General features: G+C 46.9%; 1 protein-coding gene across 1 annotated transcript in view; it reads left to right on the top strand.

Moving 5' to 3' along the window:
* The first annotated feature begins 7,063 nt into the window (after nt 1-7,063).
* The window catches only part of ABHD12 (abhydrolase domain containing 12, lysophospholipase), a 57,215-nt gene continuing 45,839 nt past the window's right edge, over nt 7,064-18,439 (top strand). Inside the window, exon 1 of the mRNA XM_077814263.1 lies at nt 7,064-7,326. Coding sequence (XP_077670389.1) covers nt 7,175-7,326 — 152 coding nt within the window. The 5' untranslated portion in view covers nt 7,064-7,174. The remainder of the gene's footprint in view (nt 7,327-18,439) is intronic.

The following is an 18,439-nucleotide window of genomic DNA, read 5'->3' as shown; positions in this document are numbered from 1 at the left end:
CTTTTTATAGATTTCATAACTGCTATCATTTACATATACACAACATCGGGGCCTGACGAGGGCACAAACCCCTCCTTGGGATGCCAAGAGATAGTCCAAAGCCAGCCTGTTTTGGAGGGAAAACGTCCTGAGCTGCTGTACCTCTTTATTTAAAGTTTTTACTGCTGACCCTAAATTACTAACCAAGTTTTTTAACTTTAAGGCCACCTTCTTAAGTACCATCTGCAGCCTTACAGTATAGCAGTCTATGCATGCCATGGCTGGCCCAGTAAATAGTGGTGCTATTCCCAGTACAGAGCACCCTACCAGCTTCTCGGTTGTGAGGGGATTCTTCATATTGCCCTCTAATGCCGTAGTCAGTCGCCGCAGGGTCTTTTCTCGTGACTCAACAGAGGTGTCTCGGGCATTTTTAATCTTTTCTTTGGGCAGTGTGGCAGTTATGGAAAGATGAGGAACTCCATGAGCTATATAACAGCTACCTGTCCAGTTGGCTGGCAGCACCTTGTAAGCCTTTCGGCCACATACAAAATAGTGACCCTGTAGGGCTCAGTAAGGACTGTTTCTTAAGGCGATTCCTGGGATATTTAAGGCTGCTTTGGCTGCTTTTTTAAACAATTTATATGCCTCTATGGGAGCATCTTATTTTTTTGATTGGGTACAAGTGGGGGCGTTTCTAATTGTGCTGTTCAAATTACACTCGCCATAGGGACCACTACAAACCCACCATTGGCTTGCTACATTGGAGATATTAACTGGACAGCAAGTTACATTTCCAAACCCTTCTTTTTTTGTGGTAAGATTATTTGTAAGTGTTTCCCTAAAAGGGGAGGAACCATTACACCCACACTGTTGGCCTCCCCTGTTGGTCTTTATTTAATACCCATCAGCCCACTGTGTAATAACACAGGAGCTCTTTCCCACAGGATGCCCATAGGGATCAGATTGGTTTCAGGTAAAACATAACACTCCCTCAGTGAGTACTGCAACTGAATACTCCTGGTCCTGATAGGTGGCTTGCTGTAAAGAGATCTTGTTCCAGAACGGTGAGTCTGTTCTTTCCTGCTCTTTGGTGGTGGCTAATTCTGCTAGGGTCAAGGGCAGCATGTCAAGGGGCATTCCTGTTTTGGGGGTAGTGGAGTTGGAGCACATACCCAGCAATCAGTCTGGTTTGTTAAATTAGCAACATGGTGCGCAAGCAAAACTAAGGAGTTATGCTCCCGATATGCACAGTTTGGAAATACCAATACAGAGAATAACAATGTTACCCAATTAATTATTACCAGAGTCTTCCCAACCCAGGGTCTCCAGTACCTGGGTGGGCCCATTTTAGCATTAAGGTGCCCGCTATTTGTGTCTTTTAAACAGTAGCTTTAGCCCGAGATCGTCACTAGATGAGGAGTCAGCAGGTTGGATGGTCCACTGTTCTGCTGACGAGGGGGCGGTTACTGCCTTCAGACGAGAGTGATGGATCCAGTTCTTGTGTCCCTCGATCTTTGCCGCTGTATGGGAGATCAGCAGGACGGTATAGGGTCCTTTCCACTTCTCCTGGAGAGGCTTGTCTTTCCAGGTGCAAACAAGCACAGAGTCACTGGGCTGTAAGGAGTGAACGGGAGAGTCCAAGGGGACAGGCTGGGAATCCTTGGTATACCTGTGAAGAGACAAGAGAACAGCAGACAGGGAACACATATACTGTGACAAAAAACCATTACCCAACTCCCATTCCCCTGACAGAACCAGGGTGCCATTCATAGGCCATGCCCTTCCAAACATAATTTCAAAGGGACTGAGCCCTAATCTACCCTTTGGGAGAACGCGGATACGGAGTAGGACGAGGGGCAAAGCATCAGGCCATTGCAGTGAGGCTTCTTGGCACACTTTTGAGAGATGCCGTTTAAGGGTCTGATTGGTACGCTCCACTACACTACTGGCTTGCGGTCTCCAGGGCGTATGGAGTTTCCAGGGGATCTGTAAGGCATGTGAGATGCTTTGAATGATTTTTGATGTGAAGTGTGTCCCATTGTCAGATTCCATCCACAGGGGGAGTACAAAGCGAGGAATGATCTCCTTAACAAACTTGAGGGCCACTGTTCTGGCAGTGCAGTTACAGCATGGGAAGGCTTCTGGCCATCCGCTGAACCGATCCACTATAACAAGGAGCTATTTGAACCCTTGGGTCCGGGGAAACTCAGTAAAGTCTATTTGCCACACTTGTCCAGGACCCGGAGTGGGTTCTAGGGCAGCTGGTGGCACAGGATGTCCCGGTCGGGGGTTATTCTTTTGGCAGACTAAGCAGTCCGCTTATACCTGGGCAGCCAGGGGTCGGAGTCCGGAAGTGATAAAGTATTTTCCCATTAGCTGGATAAGTGCTTCCCTGCCAGCATGAGTGGTTTGATGTAGTTTCTGAAGCACTGGCCGGATTGGGCCCTTTGGTAAGAGGACCTTCCCTTCTGGGGAATGGAGCCATCCCTCCTTTCACAACAGCATAACCCGCCCTCCTTTGCCCATCTATTACAGTACTGCTACCATCAGTGTACCACTCATAATCTGCATTTGGGAGGGGTACATCCTTTAAATCCGGACAGCTGGAGTACTGGACATCTATGATCTCTAAACAGTCATGTTTCTGTTCCTCTGTTTCTGGCAAGAGGGTGGCTGGGTTAAGGGAGGGGCAAGGCTGTAAGGTGACTTCAGAGTTCTCTAACAGCTTAGCCTGGTACCGAGCAATCCAAAGCCCTCCCTTTGCATCCAATAAGGCTCGGACCATATGGGGAGTATAGATTTGCATAACCCCTCCCAATGTTAGCTTCTCCGCTTCCTCAAGCAATAGGGCAGTAGCTGCGACTGCCTGTAAACATGCCGGCCAACCCTTTGCAACCTGATCCAATTGCTTAGAAAAATAAGCCACGGGACGTCTCCATGCTCCTAACAGCTGTGTAAGCACTCCTAGGGCCAGCCCCCTTCGTTCATATACATACAACTGAAACGGCTTAGAGAGATCCGGCAAGCCCAGAGCTGGGGCTTCCATCAATTTTCTTTTCAGGATTTTAAATGCCCTATCAGCCTCTGGGGTCCAATAGAAGGGGTCATGATCTGCTCCTTTTACACAGTCGTACAGGGGTTTAGCCCACAGTCCAAACTCTGGGATCCATATCCTGCAAAAGCCTGCCATACCCAGAAATGCCATGAGCCGCTTACAATTATTTGGAGAGGAACTTGACAGATAGATTCCTTTCTTTTTTTTTTTTTTCGCTTGAACGCTGACGCTCCCCTTGCCTTAGCTGTAACCTGATCCCTCTCCACCTCAGACAACAGGGTTCTCAGGAGGATATTACAGTCGTCTCAATCGGCTTGTGACTACTGAGGCACTCCTCAAAGACTGAAATAAACCTGCTTGCGTTCATTGAGAATTCCCCAGCCTGTGTTTTAAAAGCTGCTAAGTCTATTGGATTGAATGGCACATGGGTGTAAACTTGCATAGTGGTAGCCTGACGTCCGTCTGCCCCTGGGCAAGCCACAACAGTCTCGGTAAGCAAAGGATAGAGTCCCACCGAGGGGGCAATCTCTGTAACCCGAGGCATCCTACCCTTATACGGTGGGAGTGTGGGGGCCGAAGGGGACACCGGCTCTGCCATTACAGTGGGGGTTGGGGGTCTGGGGACTAACATTAGCTGCTACCGAACCAGTCGGAGTCAGATTACAGTGCTGTAAAATATCTGGTCGAGTACATAAAGTCAGAAACAAATGCGCATACATATGTTCATTCCCTTTCCTTGTTCTCTGACAGAACAGGAGTAACTGAAGGATCGTGTTGTAATTAATTGACCCTCCTGGTGGCCACCACTCCTGGTCCTCTAGTTGATATTGAGGCCAGTCAACTGTACAGAATCGTTTTAATTGGCTCTTAGTCATCGGATCCGCACCAAATACCTTCCAGTTTGCTAGAATGCACTCTAGGGGCGTACACCGTGCCCTAACCTCTGAGCTCTGTCCCTGTCCCATACCTACAGGGTAACTCTGGGCGTCCCCAGGTTCCAACAGAGCATATAATCCGGATTTTAAAAGGTTCCTACCTTATCCAAGGGACCGGTTCTTCACCGTGGCCTGCAGCTGCTCCTCCCCCATGTCTAAGGGACCGGTTCTTCACCGCCATCCACAACAGCTTCTCCACTATATGAGTGCATTGCACCGTTGTGCCCTCTGGGGTCGATCAAATCGCGTCTCCTCCGAGGCCCCCGATGAACTCACCGGTGCGCGCTGGGCGTCGGTTCTCGCCGCAATCCTCGACCTCCAGGAGGGGTCCGGGCAAGGCTAAATTGCAGCCTCGTCGCCCACCCAGGGACGCCAAAAGCTGTTGCCGGCACCCAGTGCCGAGAGGCTGAACAACAGCTTGAGTGGTTCGTTACCCGGTGTGCTACACCCAATAATCACAACGGGGTGGAGAAGCAGAAAAGTTTATTTGCAGCTGCAAAAAGGTACAGGGAGAATAAAATCTCAAATCCTGCACAACAGAGCAGGAAGTTACACAGGCTTTTATACATCCTTTTTCCCAGCATACTTATCCAATAGCAAGCTGCCCCAAGTATCCATATAGCCAGCCAATCCAGTTCCCAGCTAGTTCCCTGATTCTCTGGATCATTTGTTAAACTATACATAAAGCTGCTTTATTCAGCATTGTTCTTCCATATCTCCCCTGTTTGGCCTTGCTTAGTTTCAGGCAGTCTGACTCTGCAACATACTGTTGCAGATTCTCAGCATAACTGCTGTGTGTGCCTCCAGGCGGGGGGCCAAGGACACTTGGGCCTAGTACGCAGAGCTGCTGCGAGTGCCTCCAGGCAGGAGGGGGGGCCAAGGACACCTGGGCCTAGTGCGAGGGGGCTTCATCGACACTCGTGGTCTTCCATCCCCTTGAGTTACCTAGTGGCCATGCCCCAGTGTTCCCAACATAGTGACATTATGATATTTTCAGTCTTATTTTCTATCCCTTTCCTAATAGTTCCTAACATATTGCTAGCCTTCTTGATCATTGCTGTGCATTGAGTGGAAGTTTTAATAGAATTATCTATGATGACTCCAAGATCTCTTTCCTGAGTGGTAAGAGCTAATTTAGAACCATCATTGTCTATGTATACTTGGGATTATTTTTTTCAATGTGCATTACTTTGCATTTATGAGTGTTGAATTTCATCTGCCACTTTTGTTGCCCCGTTACTCAGTTTTGTGAGATTCTTTGTAACTCTTCAGAGTCAGCTTTGGACTTAACTATCTCAAATAATGATATATTGTCTGCAATCTTTGCCACTTCACTGTTCACCCCATTTTCTAGATCATTAATGAATATACTGAACAGCAGAGGTCCCAGTACAGATCCTTGGGAGACCCTGTACTTCACCTCTCTCCATTGTGAAAACTCACCATTTATTCCTACCCTTTGTTTTCTATCTTTGAACCAGTTGCTGATCCTCTTATCACATTACTGCTTACTTTGCTTAAGAACCTCTGGTAAGGAACCTTGTCAAAGACTTTCTGAAAGTCCAAATACACTATATCCACTGGGTCAGTGACCTTGGTCTATGTTTGTTGACCCTCCTCAAAGAATTTTAGTAGATTGGTGAGGCATGACTTCCCTTTACAAAAACTGTATTGACTCTTCCCCAACAAATCATGTTTATGTGTCTGATAATTCTGTTCTTTACTATAGTTTGTACCAATTTGCATGTTACTGAAGGTAGGCTCCCTGGCCTGTAATTGCCAGGATCTCCTCTGGAGCCCATTTTAAAATTTGGGGTTATGTTAGCTACCTTCCTGTCATCAGCTACAGAGCCTGATTTCAGTGATAGGTTACATACTACAATGATCATTTCTCCAATTTCATATCTGAGTTCCTTTCAAAATCTTAAGTAAATACCATCTGGTCTTGGTGACTTATTACTTTTTAGTTTTTCGGTTTGTTCTAAAATCTCCTCTATTGACACACGAATGTGGGATAGTACTTCAAATCTATTGCCCAGAAAGACTGGCTGTAATGTGGGTATCTCCCCCTCATCCTCCGCAGTGAAGACTGATACAAGACTTCAGTGTGCAAGAAATACTACTTCTGTTGTTCTTTGAGTGTTTTATTCCCTTTTTATTGTATAGTTTGTGGGTAGTGAATCCTATAGTATTACAGAGAGATTTTTCATTACAGTTTTCACTGACTCATAAAATATTCTAATTTTTTTCTTTTTGGGTGAAACTTCCCAGACTTCATTTCAGTCTAAAGGTGATGTGTGGGGGGTGGACAGAAAGAAAGAGACTTCACAGAGACCTCTGCCCAGAGTTTTGAGGTTAGACAAGGGTATTTTTTTTGCGGGTGGGGGAACAGTTGGACCTGATCAGCACTTCTGAAAATTCAGGCCCAGGGTTGAAGTCAGGGGGGCTCAGTATTTAGGGAGGGATGCTGTGATTTTCCTCCTCAGAAGGGTTGATGTATGATTTAACTAGGAGAGGCATGAGGAAAGCGGCCTGCTCTGGACAATGTGGGGGTGTCGTCACGCCTGCAAACCCCCCATTGCACGGCCCTGGCAGGGAAACGTGGGTGCCAAGGAGGGCTGAAGAACCCTGGGTTGACATTTTCTCTTCTGGTGGTCTCCGTAGCTGCCCTGTGGGAGGGGCAGGGAGGGTAGGGGTGGCCACACGCAGCGCCCGGTGCAGGGGCGCAGGTCTGGGGGGGGGGAGGGGCTGGAAGAGCAGCCTGCGTTGCCCCACGTGCCCAGACCCGGGAAGGGATCTTCCCTCGCGCTGCCTGTGGAGGCCTAGATACCACCCCCCACAGTGGCCGCCGTGGGCTTGTGCCCGCTTGCCCCCACTCAAGATGGCCGGCGTGGGCTTGTGCCCGCTTGCCCCCACTCAAGATGGCCGGCGTGGGCTTGTGCCCGCTTGCCCCCACTCAAGATGGCCGCCAGGGGCTCGCTAGCCATCTTTGGTGTGGGCAGGAGAAGCTGGGGCCACCCCCGGAGCCCCGAGCGACGGGCCGTGCCGTCACGTGGTCTCCCCGCCGCCTCTGATTGGCGGGGGCGGGCGGGGGCGGGTCGCGGCCTCGCCGCTGCCGGTGCGATGTAGGGAAGGGCCGGGGCTGAGCTCGGGGACAGGAGCCGCCGCCGCCCCCGGTGTTGCCGGCGAGAGACGGGGCCGCGGGATGAGAAAGCGGAACGAGTCCGTCACGCTGGAGCACGAGCGCCCCGCCGGCCCGCCCGAGCCGGGCTGCAGCCTGAGGCGCGGCCTGCGCCTGGCCGGCGCCGCGAGCGCGCGGCCCCCCGGGGAGCCGGCCATGAAGCGGCCGCTCGGCAGGTGAGGGCGGCCCCGCGTCCCTGCGGCGCCCCGGGCGAGCCCGGCCCCGGCGGCCAGCCTGAGCCGAACCCCGCATCACCTGCCGCGGGGGGCGGGGTCCGGGGCCGGGGAGTCCCAGGCCGGGCCGCTGCGGAGCCGGCGGGCCCCGGGGATGGGCGGGTACCGGGCTGCGGCTGGGGGCCCTTGCCCCCGGGGTCCGTTTATAAACCCCCGCGCTCGGGCGGACTCCGGCCTGGCCGGGCTCTGCTGCCTGGGGGCGTGTCCCCCCCTTGGGGCGTGTCCCCCCCCCCGCGCGCTCCCCTTGGGGCGTGTCCCCCCCCCCCGCGTCTCTCCGCGGCCGCCAGTGGCCGGACCCGCGCTGGGAGTCTCCTCACAAAAGCCGAGGCCTGTCGGGGAGCAGGGCGATGGCGATCTGTCGGAAGAAGCCCGGACCTCCCCGAGAAAGGGGATGGTTTTCTGCCAGCTGACCCGCGCTCAGGGAGGGGGTGGCCGGGGGGGAAAGGGTTTGTGCTGTTGTTGAGTTCTGCGAGTGAAAGAAAATAAACCGGTTAAGAGTCATCCTTCCCAAAGGCATAGCCACGCGCGCACACAGTCCATATGGAAAAATACCACTGCAAAGTGAGGTTTTTGTATTATTTCTATGAACAAACAGATCTTCCTGATCTCCCCCGCAAAAGGGGTGAAATACAATGCTGTCCTGTAATAGGCAATACACTTATAAATGAGAACTTTATTGATGCATCTTTTCCTTTCAGTTTATCTTTTGTAAATGCCCAAAGGTATTTTATAATTGAGACAAGAACTTTGTGGTTTGGGTTGCTGCAGCCAGATTGTATTTATGAAGGATAAAACCACCCTGTAAAACGTTGAGTGCCTCTTGGAATCCTGCAGATTATACGTCTCTTCTGTTGCCTAATTACCAGATAAAGTTTTCATTTATCTATTTTAAAAAGTTATTTTTGTTTAGTCATTTCTCTGTATTGAGGCAAGCTTTTGTGCTGTTTCTGCAAATTTTGGTTTGAACACTGTCGATGAAAGAGGTCTTAAAAGAGAAAATACTTATTGGTAGCATTTTTGCTTAAATTTGTGACCTACAGCTAACAGGTGGAGCTGCTGTCAACACTGTACTACATTAGCACAAGTATTTGATGATGGAGGATGGCATTCATTTGATCTTGCTTCGGATTGAATAACTGCACAGTTGATCAGCTTCCTTTCGTTTTCTATTTGTGTAACAATTTTCAAATCTAATCTATGTCTGAATAGATTACTTTAAAAACAAGTGTTAAATAAATGACAGGTCAATTCCAGCAAGTCTGGTTTTGGTGACTCTCTAAAACAGGAAATTTTGGGGCAACATCTGGGAGATTAAAAAAAATAGTTTTTTATTGCATTACCTATTAAATAATACAGTATTGTTAATTGATATTCATTTTTTTCTGGGCTCAAATTGTCAATGTACTGTAATGTTTATATTATACAGATTAATTTATATAAATTGTTTTGGAGAGGGATGTTGAAGGAAACTGCAAGTTTTGGCAGCTGGATGGGGGACATTTAAGGTTTCTGGAATCTAGAAAGGTGTGTCAGACAGTTTGGTATTGTGGGATAAGCATATTAGCAGTATGTTCCTGATTAAGTAGTCATCGGTGAAATAGTTCATGATCATCAAAATGTTAGTGATAGATTTCGATGGTTTTGGAGGAGAATGGGGAAGTCTGCATTTCTCAGAATTCTTGTCTTGGGCCTGGTCTATACTAGAGTTAGGTTGAAGGAAGCCGCCTTAAGTTGACCTGTTAATGTATGTGTCCACAATACTGGGTCCTTTATGCCGACTTAAATCGCCTCTAATGTCAACTTCTGTAATCCACCTCTGCGAGAGGGGCCGCGCTTAATTAGATTTTCATGGGTCGACTGTGAGGTAGAGCAGACGCAGCATTGTGTAATTCGACTTAATTGGCCTCTAGGTGGTGTACCACAATGCTCGTCTGTGACCGCTCTGGAGATCATTCTCAACTCTGCTGCACTGCAGCCAGGTACACAGGAAACAGACCCTCTCCTGCTAAAGCCCCGGGAATTTTTGATTTCCCATTTCCTGTTTGATCAGCATTGGGAATGTGCCAGCTTGAACACAGCTGATCATGGAGACTACACGCCCCAAATGCGCTCCAGCCTGGTCTGCAGAGGACGTGATGGATCTCATTGCTGTGTGGGGAGAAGAGTCTGTGGAGACAGAGCTCCAATCCAACAGAAGAAACACTGCGATCTATGCGAAGATTGCTCGTGGAATGAGGGAGAAGGGCTACATGAGGGACGGACAGCAGTGCAGCGTGAACATAAAAGAACTTCGCCAAGCGTACCAGAAGGCAAGGGAGGCAAACAGTCATTCTGGTGCTGAACCCCTCACATGCCGGTTTTACAGCGAACTGCATGTGATTCTTGGGGGTGACCTTACCGGTACCCCCACAAGCAACGTGGACACCTCACAGGTGTGAGTCTAGGACAACAGGGAGAACGATATGGTGGATGAGAAGGAGGAGGAGAATGGGAGACAGGCGAGTGGTGGATCCAGTCTCCCTAAGAGCCAGGAAATATTTTTAACCCTGGAGCCCTGTGGGTCGTAGGACATCATGGTGGTTGACTGTGATGTCAGGGAAGGCACCTCTGGGGAGTGTACAGTTACAATCAAAGTCCAATTAAACTTTAGCGGACACACACGTTCTGTGGTATTGCATGTTTACTGTGAAGAAAAAGCAAAGTTCTGTGGCTCTCAGTTTACGAGAGGCTGCTCCAGCTACGCCCCCGGAAAAGACTTTTTATGTGGACTGGGATAGCTTGGGAATCCTCCATGGATATCTCTAGGAAACTTTCATGGAGGTACTCTGCAATCCTTTGCAGAAGGTTTCTGGGCAGGGCAGTCTTATTTCTTGGACATTTTCCTACACAACTGCTGAATTAATTTGCTGGCATCATTGTGGTAACAGCATAGCAATATAAGGACCAGCATCTCCTTCCTTTTTGCCTCTAAGAAAAAGGAGTCCTTGTGGCACCTTAGAGACTAACCAATTTATTTGAGCATGAGCTTTCGTGAGCTACAGCTCACTTCATCAGATGCATACCGTGGATAAATTGGTTAGTCTCTAAGGTGCCACAAGGACTCCTTTTCTTTTTGCGAATACAGACTAACACGGCTGTTACTCTGAAACCTGTCTTTTTGCCTCTGTTACTCTCAGGAGACTGATTTCCCCTAGGTGATCCTATGTGATACGGGGGAAGTTCTCATTAAAAGTGCACTTACAAGAATAGGGCGGGGAAGCATGTAGACCCACCCCACCCCACACATTCCGGATCGCCAAACCACACGGCCGCTAATGTGCCTTTACTATGCTCGGCATAGGTCAGTAAGTAACTTAATGGCTGATATTCTCACCACCTGTGAGATTCCGTAATTTGGGAGTGAAAACGTTCCCCCCTCCGCCCTGTTCGTAAACAGCTTCCTTTGGTGCTATGGGAAGGGGCAATTGTTCGACTAGCTACCTCTGCTCCCAACATGAGCATGCCATAAACTTCATTAAAAGTGTGGTCACCTATGACTCGGGGTGGTGGTGGGGGCGCTACTTGCCATGGCTGGCACAGTGAACCGTTGCGGGTTCTGATTATGGCTTGCACCTAGTGAAATAAGTTTTGTTTTGTTAATGAAAATGTCCTTGCTATGGAAACATTTTATGCATGTACAATGGTACCTTTCTTTTTTCCCATGACTGACAGCTGGAAATGTGTCCTTTGGCGTGTCATCAACATCTGAAAGCCAACTTTAGCTGATTAGAAGGAGGAAAAAGAGAACGCGGGAGGACATGTTCACCGAGATAATGAACGCCTCCGGGACAGCTGACACAGAACTGAGAGAATGGAGGATTTCATTGTCTGAGAAGTTAGACGTGGACATGGAGAGCAGAAAAGCTTCCCGTGAGTGTGCGGTGCAGGATGAGATGCTTCGGATTATGTGGGACCAATCAGACGTTGAGGAGTCTGGGTGAACTGCAGGAACAGAAGCAGGAGAGTAGAGACCCTGGTGGTCAGCCAGCATCACCTGGTGCAGAATCCCCCTACCCCAAGCGTTCCATGAAGTGTGGGCGAAAAGTCCATTATCCCTTTCACTTAACTCAGGGGTAGGGTACAAGGAACAGAAGGCGCCCATTCACGGACCTTTGATGGTCTAGAATGTGGTGTTATGTTACACCGCTGAAAATGTTATGTTACACCTGTTCCAGCTTCATAACCCCTTTTCCCCAAAGCTAACTTTTTTCTGTTCTCCCTCTTTACTTATGTTTGTTAAATAAAGTAAATGGATTTGAGAAATAAATGTTGTTTATTGAATAGAAGCAGTGGGCGTTGGCATGGGGTTGGCTTTACAGGGACCATGATACAAGCCCAGGTGAAGCTTTGGGAATACACAATGCAGACAAGCAGCTCACATAACTGTGACTCATTATTGAAACGGCTTTTCAAAGCCTTGTGGATATGCAGCGCTCCTTGCTATACTCTTCTTATTGCCCTGGTGTCTGGCTGCTCAAAAATGGCTGCCATGTGATCTGCCTCAATTGTCCACTCCTGTGGAAAATTCCCCCCTTTTTTTCCACAGACATTATGGAGCAGGCAGCTATAACCATGCGGATTTTCTATTCACTGAGGTCCAACCTTGTTAGTAAAGTTCTCCAGCATCCTTTCAAACAACCAAAGGCACATTCAACCACCATTTTGCACTTGCTGATCCTATAGTCGAGCCGTTCCTTGCTGCTATCCAGACAGCCGGTGTATGGCTTCATGAGCTATGCGAGCAAGGTGTAGGTTGTGTCCCCCAGGATAACTACAGGCATCTCAATGTCATCAGTGTTCATTTTGTGGTCTGGAAGGAAAGTCCCAGATTGCAGCTTTTTGAACAGACCCCAGTTCCTAAAGATATGCCCATCATGAACCTTTCCCGACCATCCTACGTTGATGTTGGTGAAACGCCCCCTGTGATTCACCAGCGCTTGCAGCACCATTGAAAAGAATCCCTTTCGGTTTTATGTACTCTTTGGCAAGGTGGTCTGGTGCCAAGATGGGGATATGTGTGCCATCTATTGCCCCACCGCAATTAGGGAACCCCATCGCGGCAAAACCATCCACTATGTCCTGCAAATTTATCAGACTCGCTACCCTTCACAGCAGAAGTCAATTAATGACCCTGCACACTTGAAGCACAGCAGCTCCCATGGTTGATTTACCTACTCCAAATTAATTCCCTACTGCCCGGTAACTGTCTGGCAGTGCAAGCTTCCAAATAGTGATCTCCACTCGCTTCTCCACTGTCAGAGCAGCTCTCATTTTTGTGTTGTTGAACTGCAGGGCAGGGGAAAGCTCTGCACAGAGTTCCTGGAAGGTGGCCTTCCACATTCGAAAGTTCTGCAGCCACTGCTCGTCATCCCAGACCTGCAAAACGGTGCGGTCCCACCAGTCAGTGCTTGTTTTGTGGGGCCAGAAATGGCACTCAACAGAGTGCAGCTGCTCTGTGACTGCCAGCAGCAACTCTGAATTGTTTTTTTTTTTTTTTTTCCAATGGCTTGCAGCAGGGCTGCTTGCAGGACATCGCTGTGTTCCGCGTGGTGGACCCTACTTTGGCTCTGGAGGTACTGCAAGAGAAGGCGCGAGGTGTTTGAGATGCTCACGGCAAGAGTGCACAACTGAGAAAGCTCTGTGCTTCTGGGGTTATGGCATATGCATGGGGTTTTAAGGCACGAAAACCACGGGGTTGTTTGCCACTGATATGAGGGAGGGAGGACAGTGCATCATGGGATGCCGACGCAATGTTCCCATTCTCCCCTGCGACAATGTTTTGGTCCCATGAGGCATTGCACAAACTTCCCAAAACACACTATAGCAAGTTGCATGTTAGGATAGCTACCCATGATGCACTGCTTTGTGCATTGATGCAGGCGTTGCTAGTGAGGACATATTCCATCGAGATAATGAGTGTGGTGTGGTCACACGCGATCGACTTAATTAACTCGGAGGCTTGAGGTCGAATTAGATAGTCTACTTAATTTTGTAGTGTAGGCAAGCCCTTAGTCTGTCTGCAGACTCAGAAAAACAATACATTGGTTAGACTAAGTTAATGTTTTTAACCTTTCTTGCATAAACACTAAAGATCTTTACTTTTAAAATAATAGCTTAGACTGTTGCTCAACTTTGCAGCAAAGGTTGACCCTGTGGCTGATCCTATGATTCTGGAATGCACTAGACTGTGACGGTCATGCCAGTTGTGTTTGTTTACAGTGCTAGTGAATGGTGACTTTAAAGTAGTAGCAGAGTGTTAGCCTGGGCTTCCCAAACAGGATTCTCTGCATTGAAGGTTGCTCAAGTGCACGTCTTCAGAGCAACATAAGCACTAAACAGCAAAGTAATCATAAATTTAGGTAACATTTGCAGAATACAGTACCAATCTACAAGGAGTAGCCTACCACCATCAGTATGTTAGATCACACTAGTAACGTTTCTGTCCCTCTGTTTCAGTTCATGCTGCCACCCAGTGTGCATACATCCCAGAATGGAGAATCACACTGAAGTGCACAAACACCTGTTTAATTAGCTATTTTGTTGTAGCATATTATGAGTATACATTTGAAAATGGTTGTGTACTTTTGGATAAGATTTGTGTGTATATTGAAGTTGTGACTTTTTTTAGTGGTAATGTAGATCTTGCTTTTCAGAAGGTAAGAAATAAGTGTATGGAATCAGTGCTTGAATTCTTTGTCTGGTATATGGAAATACTAAAACTCTAAATATTATACAGTCACATTTTCAGAAATGTTCACTAATTTTATGGACCTCCAATTCCTGTGTTCCTACCTTGAGAAATTTTCAGCCTTTCTGAAAATCAATCAGTTTCTTCTCAGTTCAGGCACAAAAAATTAGTGAATGATTTTGAAAACAGTAGCCATAATTATTAAATATAGCATTGGAACATTCAGGTGTAGGTTGTGCTATGCTCTGAGTTCTTGGTATCTCTCTATGTACAAAAGGTCTCATAATTTTAACTTTAAGATCTAAACTACTTCCAGTGCTGGCTGGTTTAAAAGCAGGATCTTCAAGACTGCTGAAGATTGGTACGTTACAAAACAATTTTTGCCTCCACCCCTTTAAAAATGTAAATAACACTGATAAAGCAATATAGTGATAACTTACAAAGTGTGGACTTGATTCTTCTGAATCCAAATTGTATTGGAGATTTAGAAACAATTTTATAAGTGTTAAGCAAAAGCACCACTTAATTTTAAACCATAAAATTAAGCACCACCATTTTAAACCATCAGAAATCAAAGAAATGTTATGCTTTTAAAATGGTCACTTGATTCTCTTGTCAAATATCCTTCTCTGTTGTTCCTTTATTTTGTTTTTATTAGGATGGTAATTTCAGAGTGCTTCCTGTCTGAGTTAATAACCAGAACCTGAGCTTAATAAATGGTTGAGGAATTTCACTTGGGTGGTAATCTTATTGTGGGCTAATAGGAAGGCCTTTAACTTAATATTATCAAATCTTAATTTAAAAAATAAGATTAAAAAATGCTACAATTGCTTCCTCCCGTACCCCAACCAAAATTGTCTGTCAAACTGCTGAAATAAATATATAAAATATATTTTTAAACAATTGCCTTTCCTCTCTTCTCTCCTCCCATGTTTCTCAAATGTGGGGAACAGTGTGTGAGAGAGACCCAGAATGACAAATACAAAAATTGTTCGTAAAGGAAACTTACACCCTGTGGGATGCATTCCTTCAGTGTAAATAACTGTCTTTAGCTTAAAGAAAAGGAGTCCTTGTGGCACCTTAGAGACTAACCAATTTATTTGAGCATGAGCTTTCGTGAGCTACAGCTCACTTCATCAGATGCATACCGTGGAAACTGCAGCAGACTTTATATATACACAGAGAATATGAAACAATACCTCCTCCCACCCCACTGTCCTGCTGGTAATAGCTTATCTAAAGTAATCTTCAGGTTAGGCCATTTCCAGCACAAATCCAGGTTTTCTCACCCTCCACCCCCCCACACAAATTCACTCTCCTGCTGGTGATAGCCCATCCAAAGTGACAACTCTTTACACAATGTGCATGATAATCAAGTTAGGCCATTTCCTGCACAAATCCAGGTTCTCTCACTCCCTCACCCACCCCCCTCCAAAAACCCACCCCCATACACACACAAACTCACTCTCCTGCTGGTAATAGCTCATCCAAACTGACCACTCTCCAAGTTTAAATCCAAGTTAAACCAGAACATCTGGGGGGGGGGGGGGTAGGAAAAAACAAGAGGAAATAGGCTACCTTGCATAATGACTTAGCCACTCCCAGTCTCTATTTAAGCCTAAATTAATAGTATCCAATTTGCAAATGAATTCCAATTCAGCAGTTTCTCGCTGGAGTCTGGATTTGAAGTTTTTTTGTTTTAAGATAGCGACCTTCATGTCTGTGATTGCGTGACCAGAGAGATTGAAGTGTTCTCCGACTGGTTTATGAATATTATAATTCTTGACATCTGATTTGTGTCCATTTATTCTTTTACGTAGAGACTGTCCAGTTTGACCAATGTACATGGCAGAGGGGCGTTGCTGGCACATGATGGCATAAATCACATTGGTGGATGTGCAGGTGAACGAGCCTCTGATAGTGTGGCTGATGTTATTAGGCCCTGTGATGGTATCCCCTGAATAGATATGTGGGCACAATTGGCAACGGGCTTTGTTGCAAGCTTTGTTCCTGCTATTACCAGCAGGAGAGCGAGTCTGTGTGTGCATGGGGGTGGGTCCCCGGAGGGGGATGAGGGAGCGAGAGAACCCGGACCTGCGCAGGAAATGGCCCAACTTGACCATCATACACATTGTGTAAAGAGCTGTCACCCCGGATGGGCCACCACCAGCAGAAGAGCGAACCCGCGTGGGGGGGTGGAGGGCGAGAAAACCCGGACCTGCGCTGGAAATGGCCCAACCTGAAGATTACTCCAGATAAGCTTCAGAGTAACAGCCGTGTTAGTCTGTATTCGCAAAAAGAAAAGGAGTCCTTGTGGCACCTTAGAGACTAACCAATTTATTTGAGCATGAGCTTTCGTGAGCTACAGCTCACTTCATCAGATGCATACCGTGGAAACTGCAGCAGACTTTATATATACACAGAGAATATGAAACAATACCTCCTCCCACCCCACTGTCCTGCTGGTAATAGCTTATCTAAAGTGAGCAACAGGCTAGGCCATCTCCAGCACAAATCCAGGTCCTCTCACCCTCCACCCCCCCACACAAACTCACTCTCCTGCTGGTGACAGCCCATCCAAAGTGACAACTCCCCACACAATGTGCATGACAATGAAGCTAGGCCATCTCCTGCACAAATCCAGGCTCTCCCACTCCCTCACCCCCCTCCAAAAACCCACCCCCATACACACACAGACTCACCCTCCTGCTGGTAATAGCTCATCCAAACTGACCACTCTCCAAGTTTAAAACCAAGTTAAACCAGAACATCTGGGGGGGGGGGGGTAGGAAAAAACAAGAGGAAATAGGCTACCTTGCATAATGACTTAGCCACTCCCAGTCTCTATTTAAGCCTAAATTAATAGTATCCAATTTGCAAATGAATTCCAATTCAGCAGTTTCTCGCTGGAGTCTGGATTTGAAGTTTCTTTGTTTTAAGATAGCGACCTTCATGTCTGTGATTGCGTGACCAGAGAGATTGAAGTGTTCTCCGACTGGTTTATGAATGTTATAATTCTTGACATCTGATTTGTGTCCATTTATTCTTTTACGTAGAGACTGTCCAGTTTGACCAATGTACATGGCTAAGTCATTATGCAAGGTAGCCTATTTCCTCTTGTTTTTTCCTACCCCCCCCCCCCCCAGATGTTCTGGTTTAACTTGGATTTAAACTTGGAGAGTGGTCAGTTTGGATGAGCTATTACCAGCAGGAGAGTGAGTTTGTGTGTGTATGGGGGTGGGTTTTTGGAGGGGGGTGGGTGAGGGAGTGAGAGAACCTGGATTTGTGCAGGAAATGGCCTAACTTGATTATCATGCACATTGTGTAAAGAGTTGTCACTTTGGATGGGCTATCACCAGCAGGAGAGTGAATTTGTGTGGGGGGGTGGAGGGTGAGAAAACCTGGATTTGTGCTGGAAATGGCCTAACCTGAAGATTACTTTAGATAAGCTATTACCAGCAGGACAGTGGGGTGGGAGGAGGTATTGTTTCATATTCTCTGTGTATATATAAAGTCTGCTGCAGTTTCCACGGTATGCATCTGATGAAGTGAGCTGTAGCTCACGAAAGCTCATGCTCAAATAAATTGGTTAGTCTCTAAGGTGCCACAAGGACTCCTTTTCTTTTTGCGAATACAGACTAACACGGCTGTTACTCTGAAACCTGTCTTTAGCTTCTGTTTCATGATTATTTCTGATGTAGATACATTCTAATAGTGAGTGGACACCACATATGTGTGAACTTTGGGATTGAAGTGAAGGATATTTGAGCGAGATGTCACATCCTGTTGCACTTATCATAATTGGAAGGCGGAAAGGGCATTCTTCATCCATCCCTCACTCCCAGTTCTCTTCCTTATGAATGGTATTTGGGAAACAGGTATCAGTGGTCATTTGGTCAAAATTTTGACAATTTAGTTTTGTACTACCCTCTGATTTTCTTTTTCAAAGCTTTGTGTAATTTGAGTATTTAAAATGACATTGGCAACTTGAATTTTTTGGAGCAGACTAATTTAACATTAATTTTTCTGATAATACTTCTAAATTTTTAAATTAAAAAAAAATTAAAGGCTTTTCAGGTTCCCTCTCCTGTGTTTGTGAGGGTCTTTTGGGTGGGTCTTTAAAAGCAATGCCTCTAAACTGGCATGGGCCACACCCTCTCCCCCTTCTTTTTATGTACATGCTTGCCTTTTGCCTCTTCAGTTTCAGCTTTACTGCTGCTACTAGGAAACACCCTCTCGCTGAGCGGGGGAAGAACACACACATGAGCTCTCTCCAGAACAGGGCATGAGTAATATTGTCAGGTCACTTTGTAGGACAGAAAGTGCAAA

This window comes from Eretmochelys imbricata, chromosome 3 (genome assembly GCF_965152235.1).
Source record: "Eretmochelys imbricata isolate rEreImb1 chromosome 3, rEreImb1.hap1, whole genome shotgun sequence".
Classification (NCBI taxonomy): Eukaryota; Metazoa; Chordata; order Testudines; family Cheloniidae; genus Eretmochelys; species Eretmochelys imbricata.
This window is presented reverse-complemented; position numbering and strand designations above follow the sequence as displayed.